Genomic DNA, 13,794 nt, shown 5'->3' with positions numbered 1-13,794 from the left:
ATCTTTTGATTTCTTCCTTAATCTCATTGTTGACCCATACAATGTTTAATAACATGTTATTTAGCTTCTGTATCCTTTTTTTTTTTCAGTGTTCTTGTATTGATTTCTAGTTTCATAGCATTGTGGTCAGAGAAGATGCTTGGTATGAATTCAATCATCTTAAATTTATTGAGACTTGTTTTGTGTCTTAGCATGTTGTCTGTCCTCGAAAATGTTCCACGTGTACTTGAAAAGCATGTATATACTGCTTTGGGGTGAAATGCTCTGAAGCTGTCAATTAAATCCATTTGATCTAGAGTGTCATTTAAGATCACTGTCTCCTTGTTGATTTTCTGTCTGGAAGATCTGTCCATTGACGTCAAAGGGTGTTAAAATCCCCGACTGTTACTGTATTTCTGTCATCTCTCCCTTTATGTCCATCAAGATTTGCTTCCACTGTATTATTTATTTCAAAAACTGCATTCTTTATTTCTGACTGGTTCTTCTTTATGGTCTCTATGTCTTTTCATGTTGTTGAATATCCTTAAATTCATTACTATAAACTATCTGATAAATTGCTTGCCTCCATTTCTTCTAGTTCTTCTGGAGAATTCTCTTGTCCTTTCATTTGGGGCTTTTTTTTTTTTTTGTCTTCACATTTTGACCTCTTCTTTGTATTTGTTTCTATGTATTAAGTAGACCTGCAAGACTATGGTGCAGGCCTATGTCAGATATTGTTACTGGCCCTGGACAACCTGTTTGGAGATATCAGTGATCCACAGCATGTGAGTCCCTGTGCTGGGCCTGTTTGTGTGCGAAAAGAACCAGGCTGTGCACCAAGGCTGGTTTTTTCCAGCACCAGGCCCCAGGGGAGGTTCAGCCAAAGTATCAGAGCTCCCAGAGGTCTCACTCTGATTGTAGGCTTTCTGTTAGGGTTAAAAAGTGAAAGTCTTCCAGCTGCACTCCTCAGCAGCAGGGCTTAAGCACCACAGGGTGGGGCAGAATAATTCCTGTAGGCGGGGACACCGCTTCCCCTCAGGCTGATGCCACTAGGAGGGGAGTGCTCTGCCTGAGAAAGATGGCTCCTGCAGTTTGGGGGTTGACTCAGCACAGAGATCCTGGTGGCTGTTCCTTCAGTTCTCTCCCCAGAGCCTCCTGCCCCAGACTCTCCTCATAGTTTTCTAGTTCACTCTGCCCTCCCTCTGCTGGAGCCCAGGGTAAGTTGCTGCAAACTGTATTTTGTGCATTGGCCCTTTAAAAGACCCTCTGAGACTCCAGCTGTTTCTCCCTAGCAGACAGCTGTATATTATATGGGTTCCTTTCTGCCTCTGGTGCTGTAGGCTAGGGAGCTCAGCTTGGGGTTTAGACCACACTCTTCTCAGGGAAATCTCCCCAGCTGCTGCAGTGTCCCCCCTGGAACATCAACTGCAACCCGTGAGAGCCCAGACAGCCTCTTGCGCCTTCTCTGCAATTACTACCAGTCTTGTGGTGATGTGGCTTCCTCTGTCTGTCTGTGGTTATAAAGCTTCTCTGTATAAGTATTCAGTTGGTTATTCAGGATGATTTCTCTATATTTGTAATTATAGTTGGTCCTGTTGAAGGTTAGTGTAGCTACCACTTAGTCCTCTGCCATCTTGGGCCCTCGATGGCCAAACTCAGGCACAACCGAGTGGAGGAGACGCAGAGGGCACAGGGCCTCCATGCCCTCTTCAAGCCAGTCTCCTGGAATCTCCGTGTGTTCACTGCCTGGAAGCTCTCTCGAGCATAGAATTTGTGTATTTTGAAATTTATTTCAATCTGATGTAACCACAAAACAACTTAATAGCTTAAATGAATTTTATGTTATATATTTTATATGCAAGAAATAGCACTTACGAAATCATATGGGAAGCATATAAGCCAACAAGCATTTTGTGGCTGCTGATAGTGACATTTTGGATGGAAAGACAACACAGGTCTTCCCAAGTGTCATGAGATCCTTCTGATGCTTTGCTGACTGTATTCTCAAGGGAAGTGTTCTGGCAGTTGGGCTGGTCCTGAAACTGGAGCACATGGTCCACAGACACCTGCAAACACTCTGTTTTGATCTCTCTGGCAGTTCTGGCAGTTGGATTGCTTGGGCTAGCCCTCATTCTGAACTTTCGGTGTTCTGGCTGTGGTTTGTAGGGGAGGTTTCATGTCCTTCTAGCAGCATCACTGTTAAATACCCTTTGTCTGTTCTCTTGGCTGTGATATAGTATGGATGTTCCCTCTTAAGATTTTTAAAGATCCTTTGTTGCCAGCTCATTTTCCTCTAACGTGTATCTCTTGGTCTGAGAAAATGTGAATTTCTTTCTGCTTTAAAAGACAGAGTATGGACTACTGATATTTACAATTCAGCTCCTCATGGGAAACAGGACCATGTGCTTTATGTTTTTCTTATTTAATTGCTTAGAGTCATTCAGAATTCATGGGTTGACTTAATTTTTCTTGAGTGAAGGTACTAAGAAAATATTCAAGTCTGCAAAATACTGCCAATTCAGCTCCTAAATTATGCATTTTTGTGTGTAAATATTGCAAATTGTAAGATATTTTACATGAATTTTTAATCCAATATTTAGCATTAAAGTTTAAATTCCTGCTTAGAATTTCAAATATGGAAATGCACTCTAAAAGGAAATAGGGTTTTTAGTTGTTTTTAGTAAAGTGGGGAAAAAATTAAGCATTTAAAATATGAAAACACCCATTTCATTCCTGTTTAGTCTTTCTAAGAAATTTTTAATTATACTCAGTTGAATTGGTATGTTAAATAGGAAAGCTGAGATGCAATCACAGAGAACTTTATTTTGTCTTCCATATCCTTTTAAATTTATTCAAGAGCCAGTTCTTTCTGTAGATGTAAAGTTAAGCAGATTATACAGCTTTTCTGATCACTCAGCGTTTTATCTTTTTTTTTTAATTTTTATTTATTGATTCGAGAGAGAGAGAGAGGGAGAGAAGGAGGAAAGGGAAGAAACAGAGAGAAAATATCAATTTGTTGTTCCACTTATTTACACATTCATTGGTTAATTCTTATATGTACCCTGACCAGGGATCGAACCTGCAACCTTGGCATATCAGGACAATGCTCTGACCAACTGAACTACCTCGCCAGGGCCTGATTACTCTGAGTTTTAAAAAGAAAACAAAACAAGAATATCTTAATTTCCTTACAGAAACATATATGTAGTTCTCAGAATACTGGTGATCCACTCTCTAGGCATCCAGAGGTCTACCTTCAGCTTCTTTCTATTGGACTCATTAGACAGCCCTTTGGGAGAATCTAAGATGACCCTGCACCAGCTCTTACATGTGTTCACATCTGATCCGTTGGAAACATGTAGATGTCCTTTGCGCTGACACATTCAGGGAATGTAGGCCCTTTGCTGGGTGGGAATGGGATGGGATTTGCAGCACACCACAGCTCTAATAAAAAATTCTCTCCATAAAGCCTCTTTACAGACGTTTGCTCCTGACCCATTTATTTCTCTGTCTGGTCCTAAAAGTTATATGGCCAGTTTTAGCCATCTTCGTGCAAATTCATCTAGGTAGTCTATTTTAAAACTAGCTTTGGATTCTTTTTTTTTAAAATATATTTTATTGATTATGCTATTACAGTTGTCCCATTCCCCCCCTTCATTCCACTCCATCCTGTACACCCCATCCCTCCCACATTCCCCCGCTATGGTTCATGTCCATGGGTCATACATATAAGGTCTTTGGCTTCTACATTTCCTATACTATGCTTACCCTCCCCCAGTCTATTTCCCACCTATCATCTGCTACTTATTCTCTGTACCTTCCGCCCCCTCCCCCTCCCACTCCCCTATTGACAACCCTTCATGTGATCTCCATCTCTACGGTTCTGTTCCTGTTCTAGTTGTTTGCTTAGTTTGCTTTGTTTTTGTTTTAGGTGTGGTTGTTAATAACTGTCAGTTTGCTGTCATTTTTACTGTTCATATTTTTTATCTTCTTTTTCTCAGATAAATCCCTTTAACATTTCATATAATAAGGGCTTGGTGATGATGAACTCCTTTAACTTTACCTTATCTGAGAAGCACTTGATCTGCCCTTTCATTCTAAATGATAGCTTTGCTGGATACAGTAATCTTGGATGTAGGTCCTTTCCTTTCATGACTTGGAATACTTCTTTCCATCCCCTTCTTGCCTGTAAGGTCTCTTTTGAGAAATCAGCTGACAGTCTTATGGGAACTCCTTTGTAGGTAACTGTCTCCTTTTCTCTTGCTGCTTCTAAGATTCCCTCCTTCTCTTTAATCTTGGGTAATGTAATTATGATGTGCCTTGGTGTGTTCCTCCTTGAGCCCAGCTTCTTTGAGACTCTCTGAGCTTCCTGGACTTCCTGGAAGTCTATTTCCTTTGCCAGACTGGGGAAGTTCTCCTTCATTATATTTTCAAATAAGCTTTCAATTTTTTGCTCTTCTTCTCCTTCCGGTACTCCTATAATTCAGATGTTGGAACATTTAAAGATGTCCTAAACCTCTCCTCATTTTTTAAAATTCTTGTTTCTTCATTCTTTTCTGGTTGGATGTTTCTTTCTTCCTTCTGGTCCACACCGTTGCTTTGAGTCCCAGTTTCCTTCCCATCACTATTGGTTCCCTGTACATTTTCCTTTGTTTCTCTTAGCATAGCCTTCATTTTTTCATTTAATTTGCAACCAAATTCAACCAATTCTGTGAGCTTCCTGACTACCAGTGTTTTGAACTGTGCATCTGATAGGTTGGCTATCTTTTCATTGCTTAGTTGTATTTTTTCGGGAGCTTTGATCTGTTCTTTCATTTGGGCCATTTTTTCTTTTTGTCTTGGTGTGCCTGTTATGTAAAGGGGCAAAGCCTTAGTTGTTCACCAGGGCTGGGTAACGCTAGGAGCTGCACTGTGATGCTGCATGTGGAGGAGGAGTCCTATAGGGAGCAATGGCACTTGCTCCACTGTCTGCCTGTTTTCAGTCACTGCCTCTGCTACCCACAATGAAATTGGGCCCTTCTCCTGCTGCTTCCCAAGTGGGTGGGTTTATGTCCATTCTAGGCCCCCTGTGGGTCTCTTCAATGAACTCTCCTATGAGGCTGGGAGTTTCTCCCACTGCCTCCTCAACCCCCACAATTGTTTTCAGTCAGTGGTTTGAGGCTTTATTTCCCCACACTGGAACTCTGGGTTGTGCTATCTGTCACCTGGTCCACCAGCTGCTGCCTCTCCAGCCAGCTGCAGCTTTGCCCACCCCGCTCCACAATCCGCCACCTTGCTGGGTCTTCCAGCTGCCACCTTGCCACAAATCCTCTTTGCCTGGCTGCCCATCTCCACCCCTCCTACCAGTCCGGATGAATGTTTCTTTTTTTATCTCCTTGGTTGTCGGACTTCCATACAGTTCGATTTTCTGTCAATTGTGGTTGTTTTTTTGTTTTTAAATTGTTGTCCTTCTTTTGGTTGTGTGAGGAGGCACAGTGTGTCTACCTACACCTTCATCTTGGCCAGAAGTCTAGCTTTGGATTCTGATATCTTAGTATCTGATATCATTAGGGTGTTGAATGATTTTCAAAATTGTATCATAGAGAATTCTGATAGCTAAAGTGCATAACAGACTTTTTATAGAAAGTTAAATGTTTCCATTGGTTTGAGACTGAGTAGAGCAGATATATTTACAGATTGAATTTTTATTGCTCAGTACAGTTCTCTTGGTACAGATATATCACTGTGCCTTAATCATAATACAAGTAATCATATCATTAGTTTTCTGAGGTTTGATCTGTGGAGGACTTTGGTGTAGCAGAAAACATACTTTATTGCAAGTCAGAAGATGCAAGTCCCAATCTTAAGACCTTTGACAAATCTATCTCTTTGGACCCTCATATTTCCATGTGGCAATTGAATTAGATCAATTTAGCAATATGTATTTATTGAGTTCTTATTGAGTACTTACAGTAATGGAGTTCTTAATGTACCTCTCAGTATACTGGTGAAGTTATCTAAAATACACTAAAGAAGGTATGATTACAAGTTTGGACAGTGTTCACAATGAAAGGAACAGTGCTTTAGGAGACCCCAACCTCGGCGGAGGGTCAGGAAAGGCTCTTCTATGAGAAGATAACACTTCAGCTGATATGAAGGAGGACTGGGAGGTTACCAAGTAAAGGGATTGGGGTGTGGAACAGAGAAAATCAGATAAAGAAAACACAGGAACAGAGCAAAGGCTCGGATTGAAGAAGTCAAGAGAAATTTAGTTTGTAAAATGGCTCAGATTTTTATCATGGATTGGGTTTGGAAGGTGATGAGAGAGTAGAAGGAATCAAGAAAGATCTCTCAATAAAAACTGAGAACCTGATGGCTGATCGAGCCATGCACTAGAGTAGGGAACAGTAGAAACAGTGGGAGCAGGCACAGAGGGGAAGATCAAGAGTTTCATCGTGAACAAGGTGACTTAAGTTCCTTTGAGATACCTACACACGGGTGTCTAGGAGGCAGTTGGATTAGAGGTTTGGGTTAGAGAGAGAAATTTAGAAGCCATTGTCATATGTATAAGAATTGAAGCCATGATAGTGGCTGAGTCGATAGGAAGAGAGTTTAGAATAGAAGGCAGCCCTTTGGGAAGTGCCAGCCTTTAATAGTTATGTAGAAAAGGGTGAAACAGCGAAAGAGACCAAGAAGTATTCAGTGATAGAGAAGGAAAGCCAGAAGTAAATTATACCACTGAAGCTAAGGGAGATGTGTGTTTCGTGAAGGAAGGGGAATGGTCATCACTGTTAGATGCTGTTGAGAGTCCAAGAATGATCAGTCATGAAGGATCAGGAGGTGTCTGGGAAACCCAGGGAGGACTGTCTTTAAGAAGAGGTAGTGGCAGGAGCGCATTGAAGACAATAGCAGAAGAGTCTCTAAGAGAGTGAGTATAGACAGGTCTCTCAAAAAGGTTGATGGTCATATATCAGAGAGAGGGCTGGAGAGAACTGTGGAGTGGAGGGAGGGAGGAATTTTTTTTTTTTAAGTTGAAATGCTTGAGGATGTTTAAAGGCTCTCAGGAAGGCTCCAGCACAGGGAGGAGAGGTTGAAGCTACATGAGAGGGAGCAGTCTGTGATAAAATTGAAAGGAGACCAAGAGGATGGATTATAAATTATGCTCAGATGAGAGGTTGGTCTTAGATGAGCTCCTTTAATCTAACAAGAGAGAGGAACAAGAGGACGAGGCAGATCAAAGCTGATTTATAAATTTGGAAGCAGGAAGTTGAGGGTGTTTCCATCTCATGACTTTACATAAAAGTCTGTAGCAGTTTTAAATTTTGTGATTGTATGACATAGTAATGATAAAACAACCTTTCTAGACTGATTTCTATGAGTTAGTTATGTGTGTTATATGTGTTAGTTATATGTGTTCTGTTAATATGTGTTGCAGAGTATATGATCTCTTCAGACAAACTTCCTGGGATTTGAATCCAGACCTTACCATTACCTATGTGACCTTGAGCCATGTGACCTTGAGCTAGATTTAATCCTCTCTGGGCCTCAATTTCTTCTGTAAATGGCAGTAAGATACAGGATTAAATGAGTGTGTGTGTATTATATAGACACATGTGCATACGTTTATATATAGTGCTTAATGTGGACTTGATATTTGGCCGGTGTGCCCTAAATAGTAGCTGGCAGTAGCAGCGGCGGGAGCAGTCACTGTCAGCCATCAGCATCTGGCACTGCCCTTATCATTCCCTTTTGCTGATGCGATGGTAGTATTCAGCCCTGTTGTACAGATGAGGTGACAGTCAGAGAGGAGGTGATTTATTTGGGGCCACACAGCTAAACAGATGAAAGAACCAGATTTCAAACTAGTGTCCTGCTTCAGACCTACACTTTTACAAGGTCTGAAAGCAGCTTATCTAGAATATTTCTTCTGTAGTTCTGTTGATACTTGCAATTTCAGGGTTAAGCTTATATAAAGATGCGAAGTGAACAAAGTCAGAGTTGGTCTTCCATAGCGTCTACCAGCCCAGGGGCTTGCTCCCGGCCAGCGGACCTGTTCTGTGTTCCCCAGCTCCCACCCCTGTCCTGCAAATCTGCTCTTCCTTTACTGGAATCCTGCTGTATTTTGGTAGTTTGCCCCCTCTACATCTTTCTCTTTCGTTCTTAGTTTATATTGGCCATTTTTTCCTTTTTAAAATTTGTATCAAAGGTTGTGTGAGCTCAGCTTGGAATGAGTGAATTGAGGGTGGAGGGTATACCTTATCCTGGGTAGTTTAAAGGGCGCGTGTTCCGTTCCATTCTTCCTTTGAGTATTATCTGAAGAATGAAGTGATGGAAGCTTTGTCACCAGTTTGGCTTTTACACTCACTGTTTAAAACACCTCCCCGGCATTTATAACAATCATTGTAACACATACCCCCTTAACTCACTTTTACCTGGTGACATAGCTTGTTCCTCTGCTCATGGCCTGTTTTGTGCTTAAATTACCTCCCCTTTCTGCCTCCTAATACACGATGTTCTTTCAACTTTCCTTTTTAAAACTCACAGACTTTCCCTAATGTTTTTATACTTAGAGACTTTTCCTGGTGCTTTATATTTTACCACAGACGGCTTAGTTTATGAAACAGGCTATATTGCAACAGAATAACTCCTAAGAACATCATCAGACTGTGTATGAAGAACATGAAGTTCTATAGAGGGAAGGTGCGACGTGCGATTATTTTTTAATCTCAATGTAATCATAATAGAATGTTATTGTGTTACTTTTGGGAGGAGAATTGAGATAATACCACTTCAAAATAAAGCAGTTTGAGATACTGCCATGGACTTAATGTATTTTTCACGATCAGAATAGCTTCTTTGTTGGATCTCCCTGACAAATTTTAATTTCCTCTCAGTCCCATATTGTTTGATAGTCCCAGGGGAGTGGGCGTTCTTTTCAGAAGAGATAACAGTTGATTTTGGCTTCCTAGGAGTTGGCTCTGGTAAATCACTGCTTTCTTTTTCTGGCATTTAATAGCATTATTGAGGTATAGTTTATATTCCACACAATTCAGCCATTTAAAATGTAAAATTCAATTGTCTTTGGTAAATTTATAGAGTTGTACAACCTTCATAACAGTCCAGCTTCAAAAGTTTTCCATCACCCTAAAAACTTCCATTGAACCCATTTGCATCAGTCTCTACTCCCTTTTCTGTAGCCCATGGAACCACGGATCTGCTTACTGTCTATAGACTTCCGTTTTCTGGGTGTTTCCTATAAATGGAATGGTAAAGTACACTGCCGTCTTTTGCATCTGGCTTCTTTCACTTAGCAAAATGTTTTTGAAAGGTCTTCATCCATGTTGTAACATGTATTAGTAGCTTGTTGCTTTCTTACTTCTAGTGTTTAATTGTGTGGATATTCCACATTTGGTTCATCCATTCACCAGTCGATGACTACCATTTCCACTTGGAGGCATGGTATGAATAATGTTGCATCAGCATTCGTGGGCAAGCCTTTGTGTGGACAGATGTTTTCGTTTTCCTTGGGTAGACACCTAGGCATGGAACTGTGAGGTTGTGTACTAAGTTTATGTTAAACTGTTTTAAGAAACAAACTCTTTTTCTCAGTGGCCGAAGCATTTTACACTCCGGTTCCCCCACATGCCTGGCCGCACCTGGTGGAGTCTTCCTGGTAGCCGTGACAGTGGATGTGTAATGCTACGGTGCTGTGGTGTTACTCTGCAGCACCCTTCCTAGCGAGTAATAGTGTTGAGCATATTTTAATAGGTGTTTGTCTTTTTATTATTGAGTTGTGATAGTGCTTTATATATTCTGTATACAAGTCCTTTATCAGATATGTGATTTACAAATGTTTTTTCCAAGTCTGTACCTTAGTATTTTATTTTTTCATTAAATCTTTTGAATCACACAAGTTTGAAAAATTTAAATGAAGTCCAGTAATTGTTTTCTTCTATGATTTATGGTTTCGGTGCTATATGTAAGGCCTCTTTGATTACTTCAAGGTCACAAAGATTTTTCTCCTTAGTTTATTTCTAGAAGTTTTATAGTTTTAGCTCTTACATTTAGGTCTGTGGTACATTTTGAGTTGATTTTTGTGAGTGTTATGAGGTAAGGGTCTGAGTTACTTTTTTGCATATTAATATCAAATTGTTCTAACACTATTTATTGAAAAGACTATTCTTTCCCCCATTTGTCTTGTATTGTTGTTGAAAAGCGTTTCACTGTAAACAGAAGGGCTTATTTCAGAACTCTCAGTCCTGTGCCATATATCTGGTGGTCTCTCCTTGTTCTGGTGTCCTACTGTCTTGATTATTATAGCTCTATAGCAGATTCTATGATCAGACAGTGTGAATTCTCCAAATTCTTTAGCCCATTCTTGCACTTTCCCTTTTCTTACATTTTAGAATTAGTATTAACAAAAAGCCTGCTGGGATATTGACTGGGATTGCTCTGAATCTGTAGATCAATTTGGGGAAAATTGCCATGTTAACAATATCGAATCTTCCAATCCATGAACATTGTATATCTGCCCATTTATTTTGTCTCATGGGATTTATTTCATCAGCATTTTATAGTTTTAGGCTATAGTTCCTACAAATATATTATTAGATTTATATGTGAGCATTTAATTTTACAATTGTGCTGTTGTGATGCTTTTAAAAAAGTCAGCTTATTTTCATCCCCCACCACCATTTCAAGTTTTGCTCAAACGCTGTCAGTTGAATTCGCCCATATTATATTTGAATCTGGCCAAGTGCCAAATAGTGTCTTAAAAATACAGTAAGTAGCCTCTAATATTTTTCATTTATAGTTACTAAGAGGTAAAGAAAGAAAGGAACAGTGTTTATTACTTTGACTCAGTGACTGGCTAGCAGTTGCTTAGTAAGACTATTGTATCCATCTGTGTGCACTACTGATACTGTGAGACACACAGACCTTTCTGTTAGGAAAGGGCGAGCATGTCACCTCCTGTTGGTTCTTTTGTAGGTGTTGCAGCTTCCCTGGACGTCTCAGAGAGCCCTGGGAGTGTCCAAGTGGCCCGAGGTCAGACAGCAGTCCTGCCCTGTACTTTCACCACCAATGCTGCCCTCATTAACCTCAATGTCATTTGGATGGTCATTCCTCTTGCCAATGCCAACCAACCTGAGCAGGTACTTCTCTTCCATCTGTGCCACCCCTAGAATATTACTATTAATATTTTCAAAGGAGGCCGGCAGGAAGGCGTCCTGAGTACGTATTTGATTCCTAGAGAAAGGTGACACTTGCAGTCCTGCTCCTGCATCAGTAGTCAAGTCAGAAGAAGCGATCCTCTTTGTAAAAGACTTAAAAAAAACTTAACTGATGTCAAGGGGATTCTTCTGAGACTTTTATGTAGGAACCTGAAGTTTCATCAAAAAACATTACTGACAGGAAATACCAAGACCGAATATATATCCAAGCAGAATATATTTGGGAAGGAAGAGACTGGAATTAACATAGGTGGATGAGATGTGATAATATTAAGAAAATAACATTAGATAATAGTACTTGAATTATTTGGCTAATTTCACAAGTATTTTAAAATAAACAAAGACAGCTAGGCACACTGGAGTCTCATAGAAGTTAAGGTGTGTGAAATTAGAAGTTACTGCCTAATAAGGTGTATCGATTACAGTGAAGGACCCATAATACGTGATACCCCCTGCAGAAAATAGTGCTCAGAAAATTATGAATTGTGATTATGACCCTACCTTCATTGCCTAAGTTAACTCCTTTCTGTTTTGAAGCTTTTCTGCTTCGATAAGCTCATTACTACCTAAATATATTTGATAAGCTAAATGTTCTGAAGGGATTTGGGTTGGCAGCAAAGGGTGAGGACATAACCTCCTATTCGTTCTTCTGGTAGGGGAACAAATAGAATATTTAATAGCATCTTCTTGTATTTCTTAAAGCTGTGGAACTTTTATAATTGGACTGAGCCTTAGAGATCATTTGATTCAGACTTACCATTTTTGGAGTCAGTGATTGATTCAAAGAGACAAAGGAAGACTTGACCACAGTTACCCAAACATTTACTGGTAGAGCTGGAATGGAACCAAGTCCCTCACTCTCAGCCCAAAGGGCTTTCTGCAGCACTGTTCCGAGTCCTCTCCCATAAATAGTTAACTTTAATAATAGAAATTGACATAAGAACAGCAATGATGGGCTTATAACTCTTCTTCCCTTTTATGACATTCATTTATATTCAGTCATTAACTGTGATCTATTATTTTGTGACCTAGTAAGCATAAGAATGGCAGTGCTAATTTAAAATTTTTTTTAATTAAAAATTTTAATTTGGAACTGGTAAAAATATGGGCTGGTAGTAGCATAGCATAAAGATGCATTCTATATCCTGATGAGTTAGGTAAGGAAACAATGTTATTCCGCTTTGATATGTGAGAATTTATAATCCCTACATACTTATAGACAGGTATTATAGTAAGAACTCGGTGACAACTCTAAGTTAAAAATAAAATTTCTTAATGTTTGGTGCAGTCTGTTGCCTATTAGATTGTTGTTATGGGTCTGGAAGGAGATGCAGCGGCCAATTTATTTACTTTGCTTCTTTTGCAGGTCATTCTGTACCAGGGTGGACAGATGTTTGACGGTGCCGCCCAGTTCCACGGTAGGGTAGGATTTACGGGCACCATGCCAGCCACCAATGTCTCTATCTTCATTAACAACACTCAGCTCTCAGATACAGGCACCTATCAGTGTTTGGTTAACAACCTTCCAGATAGAGGGGGCAGGAACATTGGGGTCACCGGTCTCACAGTTCTGGGTGAGTGAGAGGAAATGTTCCAAGCACGTTGGCTTTACTTGTGACTCTCCTCTGAAGCCTGTTTACTTCTGCCTGTCCTGTACTCTCCCTCTGCGTGTGTTTTCTCTTTGCTCAGTCTGCCACTTGCTTCTTAGTCTCCCCACCCTCCTCCGACCCAGGTGGCTCGCCGAAGGTGGTATAAAATACCATCAGAAGTGGCCTCTCACTTTTCTTAAGCTTCTGCAGGATAGGACTTATTGTTGAGAGGAGATTAAGTCAAGAGTTATATATTGTGAATATGAAGCAGAAGTTTTAGCACATGTGGAAATGTGTCAACTCCTGCTCCGTGTCTGTGTACCCCGTAGGCTCAGCACAGTTCTCGGTGTGCACCTCTTGTCTGGCACAATTTTAATCGTACTGCCTTTCACTCTCAACAGTATCCTTGTTTAAATGATAAATTGTATAATCAATTTGGTCTTAATACCAAGGCAAGTAGACTTAAGGCCTTTCCCAAGTTATATAGACAATGAACAACAATAAACTTTAAACTTTATAATTTAGATTAAAATGTAGGTCTCTTTACTCATTCTTTCCGTTATACTGGCAAGTTAGTATATGTAATACTTAATTATATCCATTCTAAACATGTTTTATTTCTCAATTCCACTGCCTCTGAAATAAAACACTGCCGCCCAGATGGATACTTACGGTACAAGTGGCTAAGTTCAGTTCATTCGGGAGACTGAGGAAGTACTTACCAGCAGAAAAGGTTGTGCTTTTGATGGTCCCTCTTCCTTCTCGACTCTCAGAATCTGCTTGCATGTTCTTTGGCAAACTCTCTCCTTTCCCCTCGTTACTGAGTCACATGGGACGCCCGTGGCGGGTGTTGCCATTCTTTGGGTGAGGATGTGCTGTAGCCTCGGTGCCTTGTTCTCCCAGTTTTCAAACAGAATAAGGACACTAAGAACGAGGTTGGAGATTTCTGTTCTAGAAGAATTATTCGTTCTAATATATTAAAATTACAGACTTTAAAATACACTGAGAGTTGAATA

The 13,794-nt window shown here is 40.2% G+C and overlaps 1 protein-coding gene across 6 annotated transcripts in view; it reads left to right on the top strand.

Annotated features, from left to right (window-relative positions):
- The window catches only part of IGSF11 (immunoglobulin superfamily member 11), a 146,139-nt gene that overhangs the window by 121,824 nt on the left and 10,521 nt on the right, over positions 1-13,794 (top strand). For 5 of the 6 annotated variants that reach the window (XM_053918402.1, XM_024577915.3, XM_053918403.1 and 2 more), the window contains 2 exons: positions 10,948-11,111; positions 12,556-12,763. In XM_053918402.1, the coding sequence (XP_053774377.1) occupies positions 10,948-11,111; positions 12,556-12,763 (372 nt within the window). The remainder of the gene's footprint in view (positions 1-10,947; positions 11,112-12,555; positions 12,764-13,794) is intronic. The other variant, XM_053918401.1, reaches the window with a different exon arrangement.

This window comes from Desmodus rotundus, chromosome 2, assembly GCF_022682495.2.
Source record: "Desmodus rotundus isolate HL8 chromosome 2, HLdesRot8A.1, whole genome shotgun sequence".
In the NCBI taxonomy this organism is placed as follows: Eukaryota; Metazoa; Chordata; class Mammalia; order Chiroptera; family Phyllostomidae; genus Desmodus; species Desmodus rotundus.
This window is presented reverse-complemented; position numbering and strand designations above follow the sequence as displayed.